This window comes from Tenrec ecaudatus, chromosome 2, assembly GCF_050624435.1.
Source record: "Tenrec ecaudatus isolate mTenEca1 chromosome 2, mTenEca1.hap1, whole genome shotgun sequence".
Taxonomy (NCBI): domain Eukaryota; kingdom Metazoa; phylum Chordata; class Mammalia; order Afrosoricida; family Tenrecidae; genus Tenrec; species Tenrec ecaudatus.
Genome location: NC_134531.1, coordinates 195,034,836 through 195,062,461, shown reverse-complemented (window position 1 = coordinate 195,062,461; position 27,626 = coordinate 195,034,836). Strand labels below are relative to the sequence as shown.

Here is a 27,626-nt window from a genome sequence, read left to right as displayed (position 1 = left end):
ATGTATTTGTTACCCTCATCATTTTCAAAACCCTCGCTTTCCGCTTGGGCTCCTAGAATCAACTCCTCAATTTTCTTTTATCCCCCCTCCCTCCCTGTTCCCCCCTCCTTCATGAACACTTGATAATTTATAAATTATTATGTTATCATATCTTACACTGCCCAACATCTCCATTTACCCATGTTTCTGTTGTCCATCCCCCAGGGAGGAGGTTATATGTAAATCCTTGTAATCGGCTCCCTCTTTCTACCCCTTCTTCTCTCCTCCCTCCCGGTATCACCACTCTCACCATTGTCCTGAGGGGTTCATCCGTCCTGGATCCCCTGTGTTTCCAATTCCTATCTGCATCACTGTGCATCCTCTGGTCTACCCAGATTTGTAAGGTAGAATTGGTATCATGATAGTGGTGGTGGGGGTGGGGGAGTGGGGTTGTGTTTAAAAACTAGAGGAAAGCTGTGTGTTTCATCAATGCTATACTGCACCCTGAGTAACTCATCTCCTCCCCACTATCCCTCTGCAAGGGATGTCCAGTTGTCTACAGATGGGCATTGGATCCCTATCCTGCACGCCTCCTCAATCACGATAATATGATTTTTTGTTCTTTGGTGCTTGCTACCTGGTCCCTTAAACATCTCGTGATCACACAGGCTGGTGTGCTTCTTCCCTGTGGGCTTTGTTGCTTCCAAGCTAGATGGCTGCTTGTTTACCTTTAAGCCTTTAAGACCCCAGACACTATATCTTTTGATAGCCGGGCACCATCAGTTTTCTTCACCACATTTACTTATGCAAACGTTTGTCTTCAGCAATCATGTACGGAAGGTGGGTATCATGGAATGACCATTTAGTTGAGCAAAGTGTTCTTGTATTGAGGGAGTACGTGAGTGGAGACCTAATGTCCATCTGCTACCCTACTACTAAACCTATCAATATATGCACATAGATTTATTTCCCCCATAATCATAAATATATTTATATATGTACATGATTGTATTTAGGCCTCTATGTATGCCCTTTGCCTCCTACTTCTTTCCTCTATTTCCTTTTGCTTTCCTCCTGTCCCACTACCATGCTCAGCCTTCATTTGGGTTTCATTAATTCTTCTCAGTTATATTACCCTTGATCACTCCCTACCAGTCCTCCCACCCCCTTCTTGCCACTGGCTTTGAATCACTCGTTGTTCCCTTGTCCCTGGGTTGGTTAACACTTCTTCCCTTCTCCTACTTCCCACTCTCCCATGTCCTAATGACTTCCTACTTTCCTAGATTCATCATACTTCATACATTCCAAGCTCCCATTATTAATTGATGCTTGCAGCTACATCTTCTCATTTTGAGTCCTACTCCAACAGTAAATGAAAGTTCCAAAGGCTTCCCTCCCACAGGCTTTACTCCACTCCTGTCATCCTGGTGACTACTTTGAGAAGGCAGCTCTTCCTCAGGCATGTCTTCAGTGTCTTCCAACCCGAGGGGCTCACATTCTGGCACTACCTTTGACAATGCTCTGCTTCTGTTCCTTAGGTTTTCAGTAACTGACAATGTCTGATACTGTCCATTGGGTTTCCAGCAGCTAATTCCTCTGAAGTAGACAGCCTATTCTTTCTTTTCTGACTGCTCTTAGTCTTAAAGCTCTGTGGAAACCTTTTTACTTTGGGTGACCTTGCTGGTATTTGAAATATCAGTGACACAGCTTTTAGCATTGCAGCAACACACAAACCATCAAGTACAACAAACTGACAGACAAGTGGTAGCTATAAATCATATGCTCTTGCTATTATGATACTCAGTATATAATATAAAACACACATTCCCTGTATAGTAGTTTTCTATTGTGGTTGCAATAAACTACAACAAACTTAGTGACTTAAAACAGTACACATTTATTATGTTACAATTCTGGGGTCAGTTATCCATCTTGGGCCATATAAGACTAAAATCAATGTGTCCGCCTGGCTGTGTTCCTTCTGAAAGCTCTTGGGAAGAACAGATTTTCCTTTCCTTTTCTGGCTCCAAGAAACTTCCTATATTCCTTGCCCACTGACCCTGCATCACTAGAATCCCTACTTCTGTCATCACGTGTCCTTTTCTAACTCTGGCCCTCTTGCCTTTCCTTTGTAAGGACCCTCGTGATTATACCGGGCCCACCTTATAATCTAAGATAACCTACTCATCCCAAGGTTTTTAATTTTAATAAAATCTGCACATTCCCTTTTTTAAATGTATGGTAACATTCACAGGTCCCAGGGATGAGGGCATGGGCATTTGGGTAGGAGGTGGCATTTAGCCACTCGTACTCCAAATGACCATTGATGAATAATTTTAAAGTATAATACCTATAAAACAAAGTGTTTAGATAATCAAATCAATTACTTCTATAGTGGCAATATTTTTAATAAGGAATATAATAAATTAAAATTCATTTTTTTGTATCAAAGTAGTAGCTTACCTGCTGAGGTTATTTTAGAAAATACCACGCTTTCGTGGGTTTTTTAAAACTTTTTTTAATAAACAGGAATGTGGCATTGCCCAATTATTTTCCCACCCTACTTAGTATCCTTATAGCCTGATGGAGTATAACACACAAGGAAAAGAAGAAGGGTATTAAAATATCTTATAAATATTTATTCATTATTACTAATAGTTCAAACATAGGTTAGGTTAGAATACTAGTGACACTAAAGGGTATCACTGATTCAGAGTCATCCATAGGCTAAACAGCAGCATAAGCAACAAAGTCCCAAGCTGTCAACAGGCAAACCTGCCTCTAAAACTCTGTGAGATGAGGGAAAGGAATGAGCCATCCTTGTCATTAGTTTCACCACATATACAGTGAGGGTTATGTCAGAGTTCAATGACTAGATGGTGTCCACTAGTCACATCATTATTCACCTTAGGAATACGTGAATGACAAGAACGAGAGTAAATGAAGCCCATATTCTTAAATGGCTGTCTCTCTGTAGCAATGAACAACTTCCCCAAGACCTTTGGTCTCTCTCACTCTCTTCTGTGTGCGTAGCAGTCAACCATTTGGCTCAAGCCACTCAAAGCAAGATTATTGGGTGATGTTTCATAGATGAGAGAAGGGACAGTGCGTGGACAGATAAGGAGTTTAATGAGGTACATAGGAGAACACAACCAGGAGATGCGCGAGTACAAAAGCCACGGAAATGGGAATGAACTTGTTACATTTGTAGGGAAGAAACCATTGGGGAGAGCATGTTATCAGGCAACTAGGGCTCCATGTTGGGGACCCTCAGGTCCTTCCACCACTGATGGAGAGGAAAAATCTAATTTGCATGATTAATAGCTTTCTACTCTATCCAAGCAGGAGAAATGAAAAGACCTTTGTATCAGGTACCCAACACTTTTCTAAAGTTTTAAGCACAATGCCAATATTGAAGGTGCTGTGCAAAACAGAGGCAGGAAAAAATCCCCCAAAGGCATGGCAGATGTCATGGGGAAAACCTCCTTCCTGTCTTGAAGACGGCTGCTCCCAGTCCAGCACGACTACAGCTCATCAGGCCGATGGCGCCTCGAGCACAGAGGGAAGGTGCACTGTGCTGACCAGCGTTGCAAATCGTAGAGAGGAGGTCATATTTGAGTCCTAACTCCATTTGGAGTTTGGAGTCCTAACATCGAATACGATGTTTTAAGAAAAGGGGAGGGGACTCAGAGATAAAACACACACAGGAGAGAAGGCCATGTGACAATCGATTCAGGGACTGAAGTGAAGTCAAGGAACACTGGCAACCACTCACAGCCAAGAGCGGCATGGAGCAGATTCTTCCCTCTTCTAGAGCCTTTGGACAGTGTGATGCAATTCACAACTAACACTGGACTTTCAGCCTCCAGAACTCAGAGAATACATTTCTGTCCTTTAAAACACCAAGTCTGTGGGAACTTGCTGTAGCAGTCCCAGAGAATTCACATGGAATACAAGCAGCAGCCATCTCCATCTCACTGGCTGAATGGAAACCAGTACAACACTCCATGAAAAAAGCAATAAAGTAAGACTGAGAACCCAAGCTTTCCAACCACCAAGACCCAGTTGCTACAGACTAGCAGGCTGCTTGAGGCCTACCGACGAAGCACCTGTAAGTCTAATTTTCATAATTGTACAAATAGTTTTACAAAGAAAATACCAATGAGCTAATGAAGTTAATTAATCCCTTTTATCCACCCAGTAAAGTTAACCTAAGAGTTTTTATTTGCGTGGGTTACAAAGGTGGATGAATTAATCACTTCAGAGATCAAAAGTAAACTGTTAGCTGCTAATAGGCTCCTTAGGAGATCTTCCTCTCCAATAAATACTCCTCTATTTGTTTAAAGTAAACAACTTCCTTATTGAGCTAAAAGACAATCCACTTTTTATCTTTCCTTAGGACTAATTTCAAGCTATGAAATTAACCTTTAAAAAGAGAGAAAAATATAAGCTATTGTTAAAATTTTAGTCTCAACCTATTTCTTAAAACCTTTACATATGTGAGGTGAAAGTTCTCCTATAAGCATGACTAAAAATTGTCAAAGTTCATTTAATGATAAAGACACTGAGTTAGGTAAAGTTACGATTAAGAGTCTATCAAGCATAACAAGCTACTATTTTAAAAATCACAATTTATTTCACATTTATGATTATATGAAAGTATCATTAAATACAAAACTTTAGTAGCAAGAGTGACATATCCATAAACAATAACAAGTATTATTCTAGTTTTTTCAAAAACTATTATTAAAGTCTAATTTTTTTTAAATTCAGAACTTTCTGTTATATAATTTTTCTACTATCACTATTATTACCATTAGCTGAGGAAGTTTGGTACATGAATTTACCCACTGCTGTGGGGTGGATTTTCACTCAAAGTGGCCCTGTAGGGCAGAGTAGAACTGCTCCATAGGGTTCCTAAGCTGAAAATCTTTATGGCAACAGCCTGCCACATCTTTCTTAGGAAGAGCAGTTGGTGCCTCAAACTGCCAACCTTTTAGTTACCAGCCGAGTGCTTTAACCACTGAGCCACCAGGGGTCCTTGTGATGCCCAATTAAGTTTTTTCATTTCAAAACCAAAATTTTCAAATAAAAAATGCATAACCATGAGTTGTTTTATCATTAAACTATTCCTCTTTAAAAAATAAAACTAACATGCAAACTAGATAGCAAATAAAGTAACATGCAAATTTCATTGTTATTTACTATGCTGTAAGGAAGTCGGTCCTTTCAATCGGCCACCCACCCTTTGTAAAGCTTTGCATTTTATAATACTAGTTTTTACTCAGCCTCTTAATGTGGTTATGACATTAAATGCCCTTGAGAACGGTTCTGACAAATTGCCTGTGCCTAATTACCATCCAGTTTCAAATAAAAGATGGACTATAAATCAAAAGGTGGGAAAAGTATGAGACTTTCTGCTCCTATAAAGATTTACAGCCTTGGAAACCCACAGGGGCGGTTCTACCCTGTAAGTTCGCGTGGGAATAGACTTGAGGGGAGTAAGTTTGGTTTGGTGATAAAGTTAACAGAATGTTCTATTTCCTGAAGTCTTTTATGAATAGTAAAAAAGAAATTAAATTTTGAATCATTTACTGACTTCAAAAACATCTCAAGGCACATGGGATTCAGAATAACCAGTACCAGTGTAACAATAGTGAAGATCATCACTATCGCAGACATGCTGGAAGGCTGGTTCTTCCAGACAGCCACTTCTCTCTCAAAACTGATTCCGGGTCACTGTAGACTAACATCTTTGTTTAGCTACCGGGGTTGCCAACCACCAGGGTCAAAAGAAAACAACCGAGTTCCGGGATCAGATTTCTCTTCAATGGAGAGTCAATTATAAACTACAGTCGATTCTCAAAGTTCAGCCTCTCTGGAAGAAAGCATAAACTCCACTAGCAAAATCTCCAAAAGAATTCCCATTTTTCCTGAATCCCTCTGTCAGCTACCTGTAAACTTAAATGGAGCAAGAACTTCATCACTGTTTCTTTCACATGTGAAAAGAATCTTGTTTTTATTGACCTCCCATTCCTCCCCACAAAAAAGTTTCATTCAGAAAAATAAGGGATAAAAAGTGCTGGGAAGTGCTGACAACTGTAGTCTAAAAAACATGTGAAAAACTTTACCTTTAGCTGGCCAGTGATGCTGCAGCAGCTGACTGTCTTACCATGCAAGAGACTAAGTTCAGGGTCAGACTAACGATTCTGACGTCCTGGGCTGGACACATAGTTGAAGTGAGACACCAAGGAAGAGACGGCCAGCCCAACCCCTCACACAGCATCCCTTCCTGGGTAATCCATGGGGTGGGGATGAGACTGACTGGCCTCATCCTGCCAATGAATGGCAAGCACGGCAAGGATGGCGCCTGGAAATGAATAGGAGTGATTGGGAATAAAAGGGGGAGGGGGAAAAGGTGGCCATGATGAAGAAATGAATAAAACTCCAAACTTCTGTTACAACTCACTGTCATACCTAATATTCTGATATTATAATGATAAGTGGAATGAAAAAAAAGGAAAAGAAACAAAACGAACAAAAATAGAAACAAACAAAGAAAGAAAAATCGCTACCTATTCACATTTTTGCAGCATTCTAAGAATTGGGTTTGTAGTCTTTACTCTGACTACATATAACTAAAGAACAAGGTTGATCCAATTTAGCTCATAAGTCCATAGCAAAGAAAAGAGTACTTTTATCATCAGCATTTTAAATATCTGATGGCTTGGTTTTACTTTTCATTATAGCACAAATTCAGTCCACACCATTGAAACAGATTATACTTACCAAACAATCCCTTGAGCTCCAGAGCCAATTGATTTCAACTGCTGGTAGCGTTTTAAGACAGTGAACGTGGAGTCTGCCACTTGCACGCTGTAAAACTGACCATCACATTTACTGTCACTCATGATGTAGTGTCATATGGTATTCCAAAGCGCCGGGATAGTCGTCAGAATCCTTAAAACAAAATGAACATGCACTCTGACTGAAATTGTAAATACCTCTGGCTTACTTAGTAACCTACTGCTGCTGAGACCATTCTGACTCAGTGACCTTATAGGACTGAGTAGAACTGCTCCAGAGGGTTTCTGAGGCTGTGAATTAAAAAAAAAAATTATTGGGGGCTCTTACAGCTCTTATAACAATACATACATCGACTGTATCAATAACATTTGTGCATATGTTGCCATCACATCATTTTCAAAGCATTTTCTTTCTACTTCAGCTCTTGGCATCAGCTCCTTTTTTTCCCCTCCCACCACCCTTATTAATCTTTGGTATATTATAAATTATAAACAATTGTTATTTTCATATCTTATACCATATGCTATCTCCCTTCACCCACGTTTCGGTTGTTCATCTCCCTATTAATCATCGTGATTAGTACCCCCTTTCTCCCTTCTCCCCCACCTACCCCCTACTCTCATGGTATTGCTACTCCCATTAATATTCCTGAGAGGTTTATCTGTCCTGGATTTCGTGTTTGGAGAGCTCTTATCTGTACCAATGTATATGCTCTGGTATAAGTGAATTTGTGAGGTAGAACTGGGTCATGATAGTGGGGAGAAGGAAGCATTAAAGAACTAGAGGAATGTTGTGTGTTTCATTGGTGCTATACTGCACCCTGGCTGACTTCTTCCTTCCTTGTGACCCTTCTGTGAGGGGAATGTCCAATTGTCTACAGATGGTCTTTGGATCTCCACTCCACCCTACCCCTCATTCACATCAATATGATTGCTTTGGATCTTCTGACGGGACGCTGTAAATCTTTTATGGAAGAAGATTTTCCCATCTTACAGTTAGCAATCCAATACTTCCTCCACTGAGACACCAGGATTCATTAGTTCATCTAACTCTGTTTAAGTTTATTGAGAAATAAGAAAATATAATCTCAATTTCCAAATACTAAAGTTAAAAACCCCACAAAAATGCAGACATCTTGATGGTATAAAACTTTTTGGAAAAGAAAGAATTTTGAGGCCCTGTATGACCATATTTTAAGGAATTTGCTTTTTAAATTACCGAAAATAACCTACACATTATGACCAATCATCACAAGACTACCTTACTGCATGTTTCTCATTAGCTTACTCCCTTATGAGAATAGTTTATGCCAACTGTCTCAACTGGAGATGGAGGTATTGTTTCAAAATGGTCACTTCTAGAAGTGCTGCAGAAAAACAAAATGGATTAATTTTCGGGTAAGTTAAAAATTAATGGCTAAAGTAATGAACCAGAAAACGGGATTTATATGTCAAAGTGTCTGGGGAAAAAGACTTACCTAGAAGAGATAAAGAACTCTTACACTAATAATAAAAAGACAAGTTGGAACAACTACATTTCCTTATGTAGAAGAATAAAGTAGGGTCTGTAGCTCATACCATATATGAAAATTAACTCTAAATGGAGTATCTGATAAAGCATGAAGAGGAGTCCTACTAGCATAGCATAGTGGGCTACACAATGAGCTGCCAGCCAAGGTCAGCAGTTTAAACCCGACAGCTGCTCCATGGGGGTGGTGATGGCAGGGAATGCAGCTCTCTGCTCCTGTAAAGAGTTAAGAGATCTTAAGTCTCACAAACCCAGAGAGGCAGTTCTTCTCAATCCTCCTTGTCACTGTGAGTTATGATCAGCTCAATGGCAGGGAGATTTTTGAGTGGGTAGGCATGAAGTGGCAGCTCATTGTGGTTTTTATCTGCATTGGCACTACAGGGTCAGTATTGGACTACTAACTATACAGCCAGCCAGTGGTTCAAACCTATCAGCTGCTCCGCACGAGAAAAATGCAGTAATTTGCTCCTATAAAGACTTCCCCAGTCTTAGAAACTCTATGTAGGTTCACTATGAGTTAAAGTCTACTAGATAGCAGTGTGTGTAATGCCCACTAGGATGCATATTTTTAAAAACAAAATAAGAATGCGTACACAGAAAATAACAGGTACTGGTGAGGATGTGGAAAAATTGGAAGTTCTGTCCATTGCTGGTAGGATGTGAAATGGTGGAGACATGGTAGAAAACAGTTGGGCAGATCTTCAAAATATAACACATAAAACTGTCATATGACAACCCTAAAATCCATTTGCAGAAGCCCCATATGGATTAAGTTTCCATTGAACTCCCTCAATTGAGGGATGTGAACCATTTTTGTCTTCACAGTACATTGGAATGGATTGCTACAGACAGAGTTAGCTTAAAATTTAACATCTGACCATTTGTTTTCCCTTTTGACCCATATTTTTGGTTAGTGCATTTATATATACATATACAGTAATCATTTTATTGGGGGCTCATACAACTCTAATCACAATCCATACATACATCAATTGTGTAAAGCACATTTGTACATTCATTACCCTCATCATTCTCAAAATCTTTGCTCTCCACTTAAACTCATTTCCCCCCTCCCTTCCCACTGCCACCTCCCTCATGAACCCTTGATAATTTATAAATTATTTTGTCATATCATACACTGCCTATCTCCCTTCACCCACTATTCTGTTGTCTGTCCCCAGGGAGGAGGTTATATATACATCCCTGTAATTGGTTCTCCCTTTCTATCCCACCCTCCCTTGACCCTCCCGGTATCGCCACTCTCACCACTGGTCCTGAAGGGATCATCTGTCCTGGATTCCCTGGGTTTCCCATTCCTATCTGTACCAGTGTACATCCTCTGGTCTAGCCAGATTTGTAAGGCAGAATTGTGATCATGATAGTGGGAATGGGGGGAGGGGGGAGCATTTAAGAACTAGAGGAAAGTTGTATGTTTTCATCGTGGCTACACTGCACCCAGACTGGCTTGTCTTCTCCTCACGACCCTTCCGTAAGGGGATGTCCAGTTTCCTACAGATGGGCTTTGGGTCCCCATTCCACACTCCCCCTCATTCACAATGATATGATCTTTTGTTCTTTGATGCCTGGTACCTGATCCCTTCGATACCTCATGATCACACAGGCTGGTGTGCTTCAATGTGGACTTTGTTGCTTCTGAGCTAGATGGCTGCTTGTTTACCTTCAAACCTTTAAGACCCCAGATGCTATATTTTTTGATAGCTGGACACCATCAGCTTTCTTCACATTTGCTTATGTACCCATTTGTCTTCAGCAATTGAGTCGGGAAGGTGAGCATCATGAAATGCCAGTTTACCTTTTGACCCATTTTTAAGTTTATCTAGTTTTTATTATTTTCTGTTTTCTTTTAGATCAAAGTTTATGTGTTTTGTTGTTTCATATAAGAGTTTTTCTATATGCTTTTTAAATATATAAAACCCAAGATATGTAGATCTATAGAGACAGTAACTAGATTAATATCTCTCTAGGGTTATGACAGGGGAGGTTGAGGAAATGGGAAGCTAGTGGCAATGGATACACAAATAAAATTATCTAAAATTGATTGTGGTGATGATTGTACAACTCTTTTTAAATATATTTAAACCACTGAGCTGTATTGCAAACAATGTACATATCCATAAAATGAGTTTTAAAACGGCCACATGAACCAGCATCCAGTAAAGACTTGAAAAGCAATGACTCAAAGGGACACCTGTACACCAGTGTTCACTGCAGCATTATTCATAGCAGACAGAAGGGAAACCAATGCAGGCATCCATCAACAGATGCACCGATAAGCAAAATTTGAGTACATGCTATGACGGGAGTAAGTCTTGAAAACTGTATGCCAAATGAGAAAAGCCAGTCACAAAAAAACACATTTGACATGATTCCTTTCACATGAAAGTCCAGATTAGGGAAATTTACAGCAACAGAAAGGAGTACAGTGGCTGCTTAGGGAGGTGGGGAGAAGAGAGAGGTGAAAGCTAAAGAACACGGGGCTCATTTTTGAGGTGATGCAAATGCTCTAAAATTGAATGTTGTAGAGGGTGTACATATTTGAACAGGATCATTTTAAATGGGTGAATTGTATGGCATGTGAATTATATCTTAGTAAAATTGTAAGAAAGAAAGAAAATCAGATTGCTGGCAGGCTACGGTAACATCCATCTTCCATGCACACCATGGATAATATCGTCTGATTCCCCAGAGTGCTTGGGACCTGGGTCTGTACTCCCTGAATCCGCAGCAGCAGCGCTCTCCCTGCGCAGAGAATGCAGTTGTCCCAACTGGTAATGTTGATGCGACAATGTGTACGAACTAGAGTGTGTGTGTGTGATCAGAGAGAGAGAGAGTGTGTGTGATCAGAGAGAAAGAGAGCGAGAGAGAGAGAGAGAGAGAGAGAGAGAGAGAGAGTGTGTGTGTGTGTGTGTGTGTGTGTGTGTGTGATCAGCAGTGGAAAGCTTCTTTCCATCATTTCGGCAGTAGGTTGCAGAGTCCTACTTGTAGGGAGCTTAAGTGACTTTATCCAGAAAACAAAGGAGAAATCTGCAGTTACACTCACTTTATTTATTTTGGTAAACAAAAAGCTATTTACTTATTTGCTTGTTTTTAATTTAAAATTCATGAATAAATTCATATAAAGATTCAATATTGTTTAGAAACACAGAATTTAAACTTTACAGCTCCAAACTCCTGCAGCTTCTAACACTTACTTAATGTCTACCCATCCAGGAATCTTTGTAGTGATGATCTGTGTATCAACACAATGATGTCTAGGATTTCCATCAAACAATGAAATAAATGACACAGCAAATCCAACAAGAAACCTACGTCCAATAAATAGCTTCTCCAGCTGATCACTGCTTCAATTTTACCTGGTTCCTGGGAAGAGCACCTCTGGGGGAACCACCACAGCACTGAATGCTCTCATGAAAGATTATCATGGAATGGAGAGGCTGGATGGAGTATCAGTCCTATTTCATACTTGAGCATCCAGGCTGAATGAGGTTAGATGTCCCCACTCACACCAAACTGCTTGTAAGAAAGGGAATCAGAGTCTGGTCCAGGCTATCAGGTCTGTCCTGTAAGTTGCCGAGAGTGGGGTCAGGTCTGTTTTCTCACAGAGGCAGCCCATACTCCTAGGCCCAGGAAGGCATAGCTCCTAAACAGTAGAAGCACTCACTGAAACCTCTGCCAGTGTGACTCACAATACAGTATGTAATGATTCTCTCACCATGCTGCTCCATCTGAATGAAGGAATATCACTTTCTAAAGACTGATTTGTTCAGAATGTTTAAGAGGCTCAGATAATTCACCCAAAACACTTATTGTGTGCTTTTCTACAAGACTGGGCTAACTATTATTGTAGGATACAGCAAGATCAGCTAGAAATAGGTTGTAAAGCAGCATATAATTCAATATAAGAGAAGACCAAAAAATTCCAGGAGTTATAGTAAGGTAAGAGCAATAAGCAAAATGTAAGTAAAATACTTGCAGGAAAAAGGACAAAGAGATCTTGTCCACTGGTAGGGTGCAGACCAGGCAAGCTTCACAGAGGTAGCAGCAACATCCAGCTTTGACTACTTTGCCAGAGAAAGAATAGGGACACAGAGCAGGGACACAGGATCAGACTATGGGCAGACACAGGGGATTGCTAAATTTGGCCAGTAGGGTACAAGGGCCAACAGTCAGAGACAAGAATTGATCAAAGGCAGTCAGGTGGGAACTCCATCCTTTTCTATTGCACCCAAAACACTGGCCACTCATAAACCATGTAATGAGAATCCTCTATTGATCAGGTGAGTACCAGAACAATGACAAAGGGGCTGCCCTTAGGGAGGCTTACGTGCTCAGGGCTGGGCACATCCGGCCTGGAACCCAGAGGAGGGGAGGAAGAGAACAGCAATGTATAGAGGCAGTGGTGTATTCTGAGCATGACAAGTCATTTGAGATTCAGTTTTTCTGGGCAGTAGGGTCACTATGAGTCAGAATGGACTCTGTGACACTGGGTGTTTATTTATTTATTTATTTATTGGAGATGGTGGTGGTAATGAAGCTGAAGAGAGAAAATGAGGCCAGATCACCACAGGCCTTGGAAGTCACTTAGAGACATCTGGGTTTGGCTCTGTGGGCTGTGGGATCACCCGAACAGAAGAGATACATAAACAGACTTCAGGAAGATGATTCAGGAAACCAAAAAGGGAAGAAAAGGAGATCAGGCAAAAATATCAGAGTCTGCACAGAGGTAGTGGCAGCTGGCACAGAAGAAAGCGCACAGTTTGCAGGAAGACCAAATGGGACTTGCTGATCTGGGGGAGACAGGAATGGAGGAGGGCTCAGCAGATAAAAGCAAGTGGGAACTACTTTGACAGGTAAAGGCAGAGCAAGCAATATGACTGTGGTACTGGCTGCAGATGGCCTCCCTGGTCCATTCCTTCTTCCTCCCCACAATAGCTGCCCAACTAGAAGTTACACCTGGCAACTGTCCAAATAGCCAGATGTGGGCAGAAGTGAGGTATGCTACTTCAGGAGTGCTCATTTACAGAAAGCTGCTTGTCTCCTATGCAATCTTTCTCGCTTGCTGCTGGCTAGGAGGATCAGTGGTCTTGGGCCCGGAGATGGAAGCCACAGAGCAGCCCATTGGCAGATTCCTGAAAACCCAATTCCCCACACTGGGACTGACAAAAATAAATCTCAGCGTGGTTGAGCAGCTCTTTAGTTCTGTCTGCCACAGCTCCTTACAACCTATACTCTGACTACTATATTATAATTACATTTGCTTCTTTGAATTTTGAAGTATATTAAATCATATTCGCTTCTAAAATTATTACAATTTCATCTCGAGATTTAAAAGGATTTTTAAATTAAAACATTTTGCCTTTGTTTGGCAGTAAGAAAATCACTTATCAGGTTTCAAGTACATGGGGAAAACGGAAATCCACGAAGAGACTTACTAACAAACGAGAGCTGTCAAAGTCACCTTCTTGGTCATGCTTGGGCTTCATGAGAGCAAGGGACCAATCCTTAAGGTAACCTGAGAATGATTGCTACATTATTAGCTATTAGAGAATTGCCTGTGTTGAGATTATGCTTCAACCTGATAGAACATCAGCTGGATTCAGAAAATGGCTGTACAAATAGGGGAGCACAGGCAGTTTCCATGTAGTAAACCGTATCTCCAACAAACGCATCTGCACCAAGGCCTCCACTCCCACAGCAGGGGTTCAGGCTCCTTGCCCTGGGTTTCAGGGTAGTGCTACTACTGCACCCCTCCCCAGTTCAACCCAGGGCTCCGCCTCCCCGTGCTCAGGCTCTAGCAGCACTCTCAGACGTCCTTTTCTGAGCTCCTCAGAAGCAGGGACACTTTTCCTACATCCCTTTGTCTCCCCAGGGCCCTGCAACCTACTCTCCCAAAGCATGGCTCTATCAGTGTGAGGGGAGGCCCAGGGTCCACCACGTGATCCCTGTGGAAAAGCTCAGCAGAAGGCAGGGGTGGGGATGACACCTTCTGCTCCTTGTGGTCTTCCAGCCCTAGGGCTGGGGAGGAGAGGCCTCAGGGCAGGGCTCCTCACCCCTGCCCTTCCTGTTTGACCACCCTGCTTCCAGGAACACTGGTCTCTATTTCTCCAAGACTGGAGAATCCTGTAGAATTGCTGGCATAAAATCTACCCACTGTACATATATAGTGGGCAGGAGGAAGTTTTTATCTGTTTGAGCTAGAGTAAGAAAGAGTTACCTCTAGCATTCTTCTAAATACCACTAATTCTTTCTTTTCTTTTTAATCGTTTTATTAGGGGCTCATACAACTCTTATCACAATCCATACATACATCAATTGTGTAAAGCACATCTGTACATTCACTGCCCTCATCATTCTCAAAATATTTGCTCTCCACTTAAGCTCCCGGCATCAGGTCAAAATACCACTAATTCAAGTACGAAGAGCATAATTACATTTGCTGATTACGTTTTTTCCAAAATAGAAAATAGCTCAAACTACAAATGTACAGTTACAACCTTTTATAGTGGGGAAGAATCACAGAATGTACACCCTACTGCTTATGGGAATATCAGTTACCATTTACTGACTTCTTTCAACAAGCAGTTCTCATGGGCCTACTGCCAGCCAAGCACAAGGCTAGCAGTTGTAGTTGCAGACCAACACAGAGAGCTTCTTTCTTGAAATGCCAACAGGGAGGGAGCGTACACTCATCATGCTCCGTAGGAATGTACCAACAGGTATGTATGTGGACATAAGCACAAAAGAGACCTTAATCTCAAGTGTAGGAAAGCCTGTGTGAGTGTGGAGTAAAAGTACCGTATATACTCAAGTATCAGCCGAGGTTTTTTTTAGCACATTTTAAATGCAGTTTTTGTGGTAAAATTAGGTGCCTCGGCTGATATTCGGTCAGCTTATACTCGAGTATATACGGTATACCTGTAAAGACAGAGATATAAAGGAAAGCTTCCTGTGAGGCAAGACCTGAACTCAAGTCTACTCATTAGTATTAGCCCAGCTTTGAGTGAAGAGGCAGATATTCCTTTTTTAAAAAAAAAATCATTTTATTGGAGGCTCGTACAACTCTTATCATAATTCATACATACATACATCCATTCTGTCAAACACATTTGTACATTTGTTGCCATCATCATTCTCAAAACATGTGCTTTCTGCTTGAGCCCTTGGTATCAGCTCATTTTTCCCCTTTCCTTCCCACTCCCCCCTCACTCATAAACCCTTGATAATTTATAAGTTATTTATATTTTGTTATATCTTACATTGTCTGACAGATACTTTTATATGAGAGTTATAAACTGGTAAACACCATTTTTAAAAAGAAAATAATATCAAATCAAAATCTTAAATGCACACAAATCCTAATGTGGCAATTACATATCTAGAAATATATGTGGCAATTATGAGTGCAAGGTCTCAGATATGCTTGTGCAATGATCTTTAAAACATTTACTGTAACAGGAAAAACCACCTAACATGTACACTGTGGAGTGAATGAATGAAACATTGTATAAAAATGAAAATATAGTCATTAAAGAAGTGAAGGAACTAATTATGCTGATATAGAGGATGTCCAAGAATGGAAATAAAGTTGAAAAAGAGTACACACAGTAAGTGACTATCATGTGGGCGAGCAAGTACAGAGAAAGAGTAGAAAAGAAAAGAGACTTGGGCTTTTGCCATTAAAACTTTGTTTTCGTCTATAAATGTCTTTTGCCTCCTAGTTCTTTCCTCTATTTTCTTTTATTTTCCTCCTGTCTCACTATTATATTTGACCTTCATTTCACTTTCAGTAATTCCTCTCAGGCTACACTGCACTTGATCAAACCCCACCAGGCCTTCCACACTCTCCTCACCATCGATTTTAGATATCTGGTTGTTCCTTTGTCCCTGGATTGGTTGACTCCCCGTCCCTGTCTCCCACCTCCCTCCTCTCCTGAGTCCCCCAGGAACCATCAGTCCTGTTGTTTTCTCCTTGGGACTGTTTATCTTGCCTACCCTAAACAGACATGAACAAAAAGAAGAGGAAGGAAAAAAGGGGGGGCCTATAAATAGCTCCAGGTCTGTCTGTGTATATGTAAATATAATTATATAAATATGGGATATAGGTCTATGTACATATATTTATATGTTAAGTATTAAGGTAACAGATGGTCAAGTCCTTCCTCAACGCAAGCACACGCTGTTCTAATAACCTGGCATTTGTGATGCTCACCTTCCCCACATGATCACTGAAGTCAAATGGGTGCATACACAAATGTGGTGACAAAAACTGATGATGTTCAGCTATTAGAAGATATAGCTGGGGTCTTAAAGGCTTGAAGTTAAATAAGCAGCCATCTAACAGGGAAGCAACCTACATGGAAGAAGCACACCAGCCTGTGTGATCATGAGGTGTCAACGGGATCTGACATCAGGCATCAGGAAACCCCAAACAACAATCATATAGATGTGAACGAAGAGGGTTGAAGTGGAGACCCAAAGCCCATCCATCGGTAGACAATTGGACATTCACTCACAGAAGGGTCACAAGGGACGAGCCAGCCAGGGTGCAGTATAGCACTGATAAGACATACAACATTTCTCTAGTTCTTTAATGCTTTCTTCCTCCCACTATCATGACCTCAGTTCTACCTTACAAATCCGGCTATACAGGAACATTTACGCTGGTACAGATAAGAGCTCTGGACACATGGAATCCAGGACAGATAAACCCCTCAGGAACAGTAATGGGAGTAGCAATACCTTGAACGTAAGAAGGTAGGAGGAGAAGGGGGAGAAAGGGGGAGCTGATAATGATCAACGTATAACCCCCCCCCAGTGGGGGGGGAACAAACAAGAGAAATGTGGGGGAAGGGAGGCTGCTGGGTCAGTGTACGATATGAAAATAAAAATGATTTATAAATTATCAAGGCTTCACGAGGGTGGGAGAGGGAGGGGAAAAAAGAAAAGCTGATACCAAGGGCTCAAGTAGAAAAAAAATGTTTTGAAAATGATCATGGCAACATATGTACACATGTGCTTGGTACAATTGATGTATGGATTGCTATAAGAGTGGTAAGAGCCCCGAATAAAATGATTTATTAAAAACAACAAGGAGCCCTGGCGGCATAGTGGTTATGGGTTGGGCTCTGACCCCAAGGGCAGTAGTTCAAAAAACCCCAGAACTTTCTGTTCTGTTGTGAGTTTGTCTTGTTCTTGAACAGTTCATATTAAAAAAGCCATTTTAAGTGAAAAACTACAGAATGGTCATTCTGAGACTTGTAGGGAAGATGGGCTTAAGGCAGATGAAAAGAGACTAGAGGCAAAAGACAGGGCCAGGCTCTGGGGTCTAATTTACAAAGGATCCCAGGACAACTTGTGAGATGAGTGCACCCCCACCCTCTGCAAAGAAAGAAGAGGAAGCTCAGAGACAGCAGGGAGAGTTCCATGTGTCTGACCTGACCATTCATGTTCCATCCAATACCCTCTAACATTTCTACTTCTATTTACAAAGTGAAATGACAGGTCCAGTGGCTGGTCAGGACCAGGCTGGAACATCACATGCCTTTACATTTCTTCTTGTTGGCCTCACCCAGCAAGGTTGCATTTTTTTTTTTTTTACTGAAAATGAAAATACAGTAATTCAGTCACCCATAGGTTCAAACCTTTTTATTCACACAATGCTTCAGAATACTCAGGGCATGCAATATTTAAATTAACAGCTGTGAGCAAAAGCACATTCTCATTAATAACCCTTTGTGCTTTAATGCTTGCTACTGAAATTTTTGTATCAAACTGTTCATTTCTTACTCGAATGCTTAATGACAAAGCACAACTAAATCTTTCTTTGATAATAAAAAACCTTATGACATCACAAGGCCATCCTTCTGAATTATCAATTCTGACACTATAGAACATATTATAAGTACAGAATAGCAACAGGTAACATTTGGTTATCATGTTACCCACTCTTGGACTAATGGGGCCTCCCTATCAGTTGTCCATTTTCCTACTTGTCTTCTTTGCAATCCTCCACACCCCGATCCAATGCTTTGAGTAAGGCCTTCTCAGTGTTCCCTGGATCCAGAAAGAGCTAAAATGCCCTTCCATTTGCATTCCTTCTACTCACTAAATATTATAGACACACTCTTAAAAAGAGACCTTTTTAATGTTTTGGTCAAAATTCTATAGAAGACTTCTGATCAAAAGATGGAATACACAGAATGGAATTCCAAATTCCCGACCCAGGCTTTCTGGAACCATGGCGGGTAGAGAAACTCACAGAGATATTGCCCCGGGACAATCATTAAACTTTAAAGCAGATGCCCCCTGAAATAGTGGTAAAATAAGCAATGACTAATGTCCATACTGAGCACCGTGCTCTTTTAAAGAACTATCTGCATGGAATCAGGCTGACAGCAGCAACGGAAAACGCCCCGTAGGGCACTTACGGGGCAGTGGGTGCATGACCATGAAAGAGGAACAATCTGGAAAAAGATAAGAGGGATTGCACAGCTTGAATGTAATCATTGTCACGGAATTGTACCTGTTCAAATTGTTATACTGGTACATTTTTCATTGTGTAAAAATTTTAACAACAAATGAATTACTTTAGAGAGCTGGTCCCACAAAAATCGGTACTTGAATATTCATAACAGTCGTATTCATAACAGCCTCAAACTGGAAACAACCCAAATGGTCTTCAACAGGTAAATATATCCATACCATGGAATACAAAGGAATAAATTATTGAAACTACAACCTGGATGGACCTCAAGGGCATTACACTATCTGCCATTAAGTCGGTTCCAACTCATTGTGACCAGAGTGAAACAGCCAATCCCAAAGGTCACAAAATGCATAATTCCATGTATGCATCATTTTGAAATGATAAAATTATAAAGACAGAACAGATTAGTGGCTGCCAAGTGGGAGAGACAGTGGGGGGGGTGGGAGTGGGGAGTGTATGTCAACATAAAGGAGCGGCACATGGAAGATCTTTGCAGTAATTAAATAATTCTGCAATATATTTATGTGTATGTGTGTGTGTGTGTGTACACACACACACGTGTAATAAAATGGCACAGTACAAAATACACAGTACACCAATGCCAATTTCCTGGTTTTGATATTATACTAAGATTCTGTAAAAAATACAACCACTTGGATATGTAACACCCCCTCCACTGAAGAGGGGGAATGAATAACAGAAATGTGGGTGAAGGGAGACAATGGCTGGTGTGAGAAACAAAATAATAATAATATGTAATTGATCAAGGATTCGCTAGAGCAAAGGTGGGGGAGGGAGGGACCAAAAAAGGAGGTGATACCAAGGGCTCAAGTAGAAAGAAAATGTTTTGGAAATGATGATGTGCTTAATACAACTGAATTATGGATTGTTATAAGATCTGTGAGAGCTCCCCAATAAAGTGATTAATTAAAAAAACAAAAAGAAGTGTATAGACCTAGATAGAGGACACGTAGAGAAATAATAGCTTTACATTTGGGTATTTTCGTTCATTCAAGATTTCTGTAATAATAATAATTTATGATGTATGAAGGGGTCACGGGGGTGGGGGGAGTAAAAAGAAGAGCTGATACCGAGGGCTCAATAGAAAGTAATTGTCTAGGAAAGAATGATGGCAACATATGTGCAAATATGCCTGATACAACTAATGTATGAATTACAATAAGAGTTGTCAGAGCCCCCAATAAAATCTTTAAAAAAAGATTTCTATGACTTCATAACAATAAATTTTGACTTGCCCTCTTACACTATTTGTGATTACTTAATAACTTTATTCTGTAAATATTAAATGCAACTACTCAGGAGTGAAACCTTTACTTTCATAAATAATAACATGCTTTTGAAATAAAATTTTAGGAGAATAACTTTGTCTGTATTTCTTTAAGTCCTGTATATTTTAGACAGAGGTATTAGCTTTAGCTTTGTCTTAATGAATTCACATTAAAACTGTTCTTGATCTTTAAAAACAACAACAACAACAACTAGGAGAAACTGGGTGAAAAGCATGTAGAACTCGATCTCTCTACTATTTTTGAAACTAAGCATGCTCCTTTTTTTTTTTTTTTTTTTAACTAACAGGGCCTACATTCATTTTATACCACATTGGAAGTCTATATCCAAATCTACTTTGTGAGCTCCTTATGGGCAGAAAACACATCTGATTCTTTCATAATTCTTTTTTTTAATGTTTTATTAGGGGCTCATACAACTCTTATCACAATCCATACATACATCAATTGTGTAAAGCGCATCTATACATTCATTGCCCTAATCATTTTCAAAGCATTTGCTCTCCGCTTAAGCCCTTTGCATCAGGTCCTCTTTTTTTCCCCTCCCTCCCCACTCCCCTCTCCCTCATGAGTCCTTGATAATTTATAAATTATTATTTTGTCAATCTTGCCCTGCTCGACGTCTCCCTTCACCCCCTTTTCTGTTATCCATCCCCCAGGGAGGAGGTCACATGTAGATCCTTATAATCGGTTCCCTCTTTCCAACCCACTCACCCTCTACCCTCCCAGTATCACCACTCACACCACTGGTCCTGAAGGGATCATCTACCCTGGATTCCCTGTTTCCAATTCCTATCTGGACCAGTGTACATCTTCTGCCTATCTAGACTTGCAAGGTAGAATTCGGATCATGATAGTGGGGGCGGGGGGAACACTTAGGAACTAGAGAAAAGCTGTATTCTTCATCAGTGCTGCATCGCACCCTGACTGACTCATCTCCTCCCCTAGACCCCTCTGCAAGGGGATCTCCAGTGTCCGACAAATGGGCTTTGGGTCTCCACTCTGCACTTCTCCCTTCATTCATTATGGTAAGATTTTTTTTTTGTTCTGATGATGCCTTATACCTGATTCCTTCAACACCTTGTGATTGCACAGGCTGGTGTGCTTCTTCCATGTGGGCTTTGTTGCTTCTGAGCTAGATGGCTACTTGTTTACCTTCAAGCCTTTAAGACCCCAGACGCTATCTCTTTTGATAGCTGGGCACCATCAGCTTTCTTCACCACATTTGCTTATTCACCCATTCAGTGGTTGTGTTGGGAGGGTGAGCATCATAGAATGTCAATTTAATAGAAGAAAGTATTCTTGCATTGAGGGAGTACTTGAGTAGAGGCCCAAGGTCCTTCCGCCACCTTAATACTAAACCTATAAATATAGGCACATAGATCTATTTTCCCATCCTCATATATATTTGCATATGTACATGTCTTTGTCTAGACCCCTATAAATACCCTTTGCCTCCCAGCTCTTTCCTCTATTTCCCTTGACTTTCCTCCTGTCCCACTCTCATGCTCCATCCCCACCTGGGTTTCAGCAATACCTCTACGTTACATTACTCTTGATCATGCCCTACCAGGCCTGCCACACCCACCTCACCACCAACTTGGATCACTTGTTTCCTTGTCCCTGGGTTTGTTAACACCACTTCCTTACTCCCCACCTTCCCCTATCCGATTTCCCCCAGGAACTGTTGATCCCGTTGTTTTTCCTCCAGCTTGTTCAACCAGCCTATCTTATTAAGACAGACCTGTGTAGATAATAACATGCACAAAACAAGTAATTACACAGTGGGTGTCTAGTAGATGTTTATTACGGGAAAAACGGAGAGAGGATAAATGTGAAAGGCAGCATTGCACAGTGATTAGGGTCAGCATTCTCGAAGGTCTGCCTCTTAGCTAGGTGGTACTGGGCTAAACTTCATAGTCTTCTGTAACATGAGGATGTGCACAGAATCAAACGGAGACGAGTTACGACCATGCCCAACATAAGATAAATGCACGACGATGAGTGAGATGAAAGGAGAGATTATCACAGTTGTACTGAAACTCCTCCCTGGACTCTGAAGATGTGAAGATCTGAAAACCCTTTTTGGTGCAAAAGCTGATGCCATGAGTAATACTGTGTGAGCACCTCAGGGAAAGATATGGGAGGTGGGAGGGGTTCATCAGAGCATGTACTTTTCATTCTAAGACGCAATGACGATGTTTCAGGAAACCGGAAAGAAATTCTAAGACATTTGCTTCATCAGGTAGTATAGGCAATACCTACATAGTCAATACATAACATGTCACAGTCAATACAGGTGACTTGTGGTGCTGAGTTTGATCACAGGCATAGGCCCGTGCTCAGCTCTTTGAAATAGATGGATGTGTTATCTGGGCTGAACCCTCACAAGTAGATCTGCAAAGACCAATTTGGAACAGCACCCCTTTAGATAATGTTCAAACTATCTGAGAAATCAATTCACTTAAAGTTCTGTAAAAATATATGGTTTTCTTAGGATAAGAAGCAATTATTCTTGATCAGAATTGACATCTTAGTGGAGGAGGATTTTTAAAATATACTTTAAGACTTGTGAACAGCCATCCAAGATAGAACAATTGGTCTCTCTACTTAGAGCAAGAAGAAGAAAAACAGACCAATCAGAGAAGATTCTGAACTATGGAACTAACAGCCTCCAAGAACCACTGTTTCCTCTAATATAATACCAGAAGAACTAGATGGTGCCCAGCGACCATTACTGAATGTTTTGCTCAAAAACACAATAGATGGATTCTGATAAAAACAAAAAAAATATATGGAATAGAATCTCAGATTCCCAAAGAATCAAGACTTACTGAACCCAGAGTCTGATCAAACTTGAGACTACTGCCCTGGGATGTACCCTTCAGACCCTGAAAGCAAACGATCTTAAATTGTTTTTAAACAAACAACAAAAAAATAGTTTAGCTTAAAAGATAAAATCTATGAGACCAAAAGGTACCAGTAACTTTAAAGCATAGATAAGAAGTTTAGGGGTTAGTGAGTCTAAACTAATGGAGGTGAAACAATTAGGAAAAAAATAAAGACAATGTTGACACAAAGTGAAGAATGTAATCACTATCTTAGAAACGTATATATACAAATTATTGAATATACCATGGTTTGATGTACAGATTTTCACTCCAAAAAGAGAGTGACAGAGAGAGGAAGAGAATCAGACAATTGTACCTTTTTTTGACCATTCCTATTGCAGGGTAAAGGACCCAGTTTTACCTAAAAGCCAGGTGGCCTTTGTCTTTGGTTTTGTGAAACCACCCTTGGAGTAACTGAGGTACCTTGGTCTAGGTCTTCCAGGCCATACCTGAAGATCTGTGCTGGGGGAGTGGCCAGGCCTGGAAAGACTTAGCTGGGAGATCAATATCAACTAGCTGCAGGAGACATGATTTGGGCTACCATGTAGGCCTGGCCAGTACATGCTTAAAAATCTAAGTCTCCAAGAGCATCCTGGCCCACAAAGGGTTGATGAGGCACATTGAGAACATCCTTGCCCATGGGTCTCTTTCTCAGGAAGACCCTGAGTTTTATCACTCTACTATAATCAAACTAGAAGTTCTGAATAAATTTTTTTAAGCTTTTAAGCAAACCCCCAAGTTTTCTCTATTTGATCTGTGGAAAAACAAACTTTTGGCATAGCTCTAAAAGATGGATTATATACTGTTCAGGTTGTTAACAGCCACATAATTTAGTTACAGAAATACTTCAAATTACAAGAACCTTTTTAACATAAAGAAAGTTAGTATTAATAACTCGTTTGGGGGGCGAGCCTATCTCATTTGTAATTCATGGATCTGATTTTACTATTCCTATAATGTCTTGCAGTATATAGTCTTTGCATAAGCAAAATACAAAGGCAAAATTAGTTGGGGGAAAAGGGCAAGCATGCAGGCAGGAAGGAGATAATTTAAAGTACAAAAATACCAATTAAATTCAATCAAATTATTAAATTTCACCTTCAAATGCTTAGTATACTTCCTTAGCTAAAAGGAATTTCTATGTTAAAACAGGGGTTCCTTTTGCTATTTTACTATTATTTTTATTTTGGCTCTCATGCACTTGTTTTTCTTTTTTTTAAACATTTTATTAGGGACTCATACACCTCTTATCACAATCCATACATACATCAATTGTATAAAGCACATCTGTACATTCTTTGCCCTCATCATTTTCAAAGCATTTGCTCTCCACTTAAGCCCTTTGCATCAGGTCCTCTTTTCCCCGCTCCCTCCCCGCTCCCCTCTCCCTCATTATTATTAATATATCCCCAATTTTTTCCAAAGAAATGTGAGGCATCAATTAAAAAAAAAACAACTTGAAATTCAAAGTTCAATAGAAAATATGAAAAGATCCATTGTTCATGTTAAAAACTGAGTTCCTGTTGGCAAAAGATGTAACACCTTACCCCCCAAATATTATACCCTCTTAAAATATCAACAGATCTAAATATTGAACATCCACAGGTGCTACCATCACAGTGCAAGACAACCAGACACATATACTTGAAGAGGAAGAGTACACTAGACCTGATAAAGAGGTCTCTTCAAAAGACTGCATCTAAAACCTGATCTCATCTAGATCCAACTACTCACTTCTAGGAAACACTGAGAAACACATTAAATTACATTGGAGAAATGACATCAGTCAAATCCCAACGATGGTGCAGCAGTTACATAATCTGTCAACTTGTGAAAGGGGTGGAGTCTAGCCTGTCAACCATGTTGCAGTTTGATGACCTCATCTGGAGGTACAAGGGAGATAAATAGCTCAATGGAGGCCAGACACACTCTCTCTGCTTCATCCCGTTGACAAGACACCACTGGCCTGTGATCTTCCTGCATTCAGCATCATTGCAAGTATTGTGTGAGTCTGAAGAGGAATTTATAGACTGGTACTGGACATGGGCTAATATCGGACTTATGGACTTGATCTGGACAGGACTGCAGTGTTTTCTCAATATACAATTGCTCTTGTATATAAAGCTCTTTCTTATACACATGAGTGTCTATGAATTTGTTTCTCTAGTCAACCTGGACTAACACATGTGGCAATGCTATCAAATAAACCAATTTCTCCACCAAATAAGATATAAAACTGCCATATCACCCAGCAATTCTACTCCTAGGTATGTACCCAAAAGACGTGAAAACAAGACCTCATACAGGTACACCTATATTTATTACAGAATCATGCACAATAGCCAAAAGATGGAACAACCCAAGTGTCCAACAACAGATTAATGGTTAATATAATTTGACATATTCGCATAATGAAAAATAATTCAGACAAAAAGAAACGAATGCCTGGTACATGCTACAACAAGGATAAACTTTGAAAACACAGTGAAATAAGTAAGATAAATTTTTAAAGTACAAATACTATATAATCTTACTTATCTGAAACAGCTAAAATAGGCAACTGCATAGAGATCAAAGTTTGCTAGTGGCAGGAGTGGATGGGTAAGGAAAATGCTTAAGTCAAACTGAGTTCCTCTAAAAAGTGATGAAAAAAATTGGAAAGAGTGGTAGTGGCTGTATAAGAGGGTGAATGTAATTAATGCCAATGAGTTACACATGGAAAAAGTTTAGTTATATACACTTTACCAGAAACTAAAACACAAAAAACGAATCCACTGCCATCTGTGGATTCTGACTCACACCGTGTCTAGAGCAGCAGTGGTTCTCAACCTGGGGGTCAAACGACCCTTTCACAAGGGTCGTCTGATACATCACAGTAGCAAACGACAGTTATGAAGGACCAACGACAATAATGTTATGGTTGGGGTGACCACAACATGAGGAACTGTATTCAAGGGTCGTGGCATGAGGAAGGTTGAGAACCACTGCCCTAGAGGATGGAGTAGATGCCCTACAGGGTTCTCAAGGTTGCAAATCTTTGTGGAAGTTGACTAGTACATCTTTCTCCTTCTGCTAGTGGCTTCGATGCTGTTAGGCTGGCAGTTGAAAGCTTTAACCATGGTGCTACCAATGGGTCTTGATTTTAAAATTCAAGAAAACAAAAAAAGAAGTGGTAGGGGAATCCAAAAGTAAAAAGAAACACGTCAACCAATCACAATATATGGACCACAGCTGGAGCCTGATTCAAATAAAATATTTTTTAAAAAATCTCCAGAATTCCTGAAACAATTGTAAATTTGATGCTATTTTAAGGAATTTTGCTTTTTCAAGTGAAAAAGAGTCCTTGCTTTTGGAGGCATACTTAAGGAACAAAGTGGAGGCTTTTAGGCCTCCACTGCCATCAAGGCACCTGTAACAAGAAAAAGCTTGGGACAAGGGCTTGAGGGCAGGGAATGGGGGTTCTGAAGTTCACCTTCGACTGCACTCACCCTGCAGAAGATGAAATCATGGGTGCTACTTATATTGACCATTGATTTTTCTAGAAAGAATCAAAGGCATGGAAAAGCTGATATCCTCAGTGGGAAGGTTAGTAACCACTGAAATAAGCAAGATTACTGTAACCTCTGAGGCATCTTTATCAAAAGGCATTTTGAAATGTCTCACCAAAGAGTATGTGAAGAATCATCATCTACGTGGACTGGTTGCACGCAGCTGCTATCAGGGAAACAAATTTAAGAACTACGTGACTTCCAGATAAACAAGAAAGAGGAGGATTAACTTAAAACTAACTAATTTGTAGTATTGTGCTTAAGTCACGGATTAGCCTGGTATCTCTACAGTACGGACAGAACAGAAAAGACCAGGGCTTCACTTGGGGCTCACTCGTTTATTTGTGATTTTTTTTTCCTTGAAAATTTTTGTTTCAGTGGATTGATACCAAAATCGAAGCACTTTGGGGGAATTGATGATTTGACAGTAGCTATGAGAATGGGGAACTTCAGTTAGTCACTATTTTATTTTAAAATTTTTATCTGGAGCTTTTTTAGAGAATATTCAGGAATACAAACACCAAGACCCAGAAACCACTACCCTTCAGTCAATTTCAGCACACAGAGAGACCCTGTGGAACAGGTAAAACTGCTCCCCAGTGTCCTGCGGCTGTCAATCTCCACAGAAGCACATTGTTTGGTATCTTTCTCCTGCAGGGCCACTGGCACCAAATTCTGGCCAGCAGCTGGGTGCTTACAGGGCAATGCTTCCTGGACTCCTTAGTTACTTTGAAAGCATGACCGTCAATTTTATCTGGTGCTTTTTCTCAAAGAGAAAGATTCAGGGATACAAACACAGGGATTTGTAAGTTATTCAAAGAACAAAACAAGTGACTTTTTCTGAAGTTCTCTTACCAGGAAATATCATTGTGAATAAACATGCAGCTTTCTGGGGCATTTGCATAGTTTTCAGTTTTTGATTACAAATTATTCTTCATAAAACTATATTGTGTGTTTTCCCTTTATCTTCCCATAGAAACAAAATGTGACCCAGTTAAAAATATCAATTAATGAAGCATTAGAGTAAGTTTTGCCTGAAAATAATATTGATAGGAAAGAG

The 27,626-nt window shown here is 40.3% G+C and overlaps 1 protein-coding gene across 4 annotated transcripts in view; it reads right to left on the bottom strand.

Annotated features, from left to right (window-relative positions):
- The window catches only part of MAPK9 (mitogen-activated protein kinase 9), a 69,307-nt gene that overhangs the window by 37,650 nt on the left and 4,031 nt on the right, over positions 1 to 27,626 (bottom strand). For 3 of the 4 annotated variants that reach the window (XM_075542099.1, XM_075542095.1, XM_075542097.1), the window contains exon 2: positions 6,769 to 6,939. In XM_075542099.1, coding sequence (XP_075398214.1) covers positions 6,769 to 6,890 — 122 coding nt within the window. In that variant the 5' untranslated portion in view covers positions 6,891 to 6,939. Of the gene's footprint in view, positions 1 to 6,110; positions 6,350 to 6,768; positions 6,940 to 27,626 lie in introns of those variants that run through there. The other variant, XM_075542098.1, reaches the window with a different exon arrangement.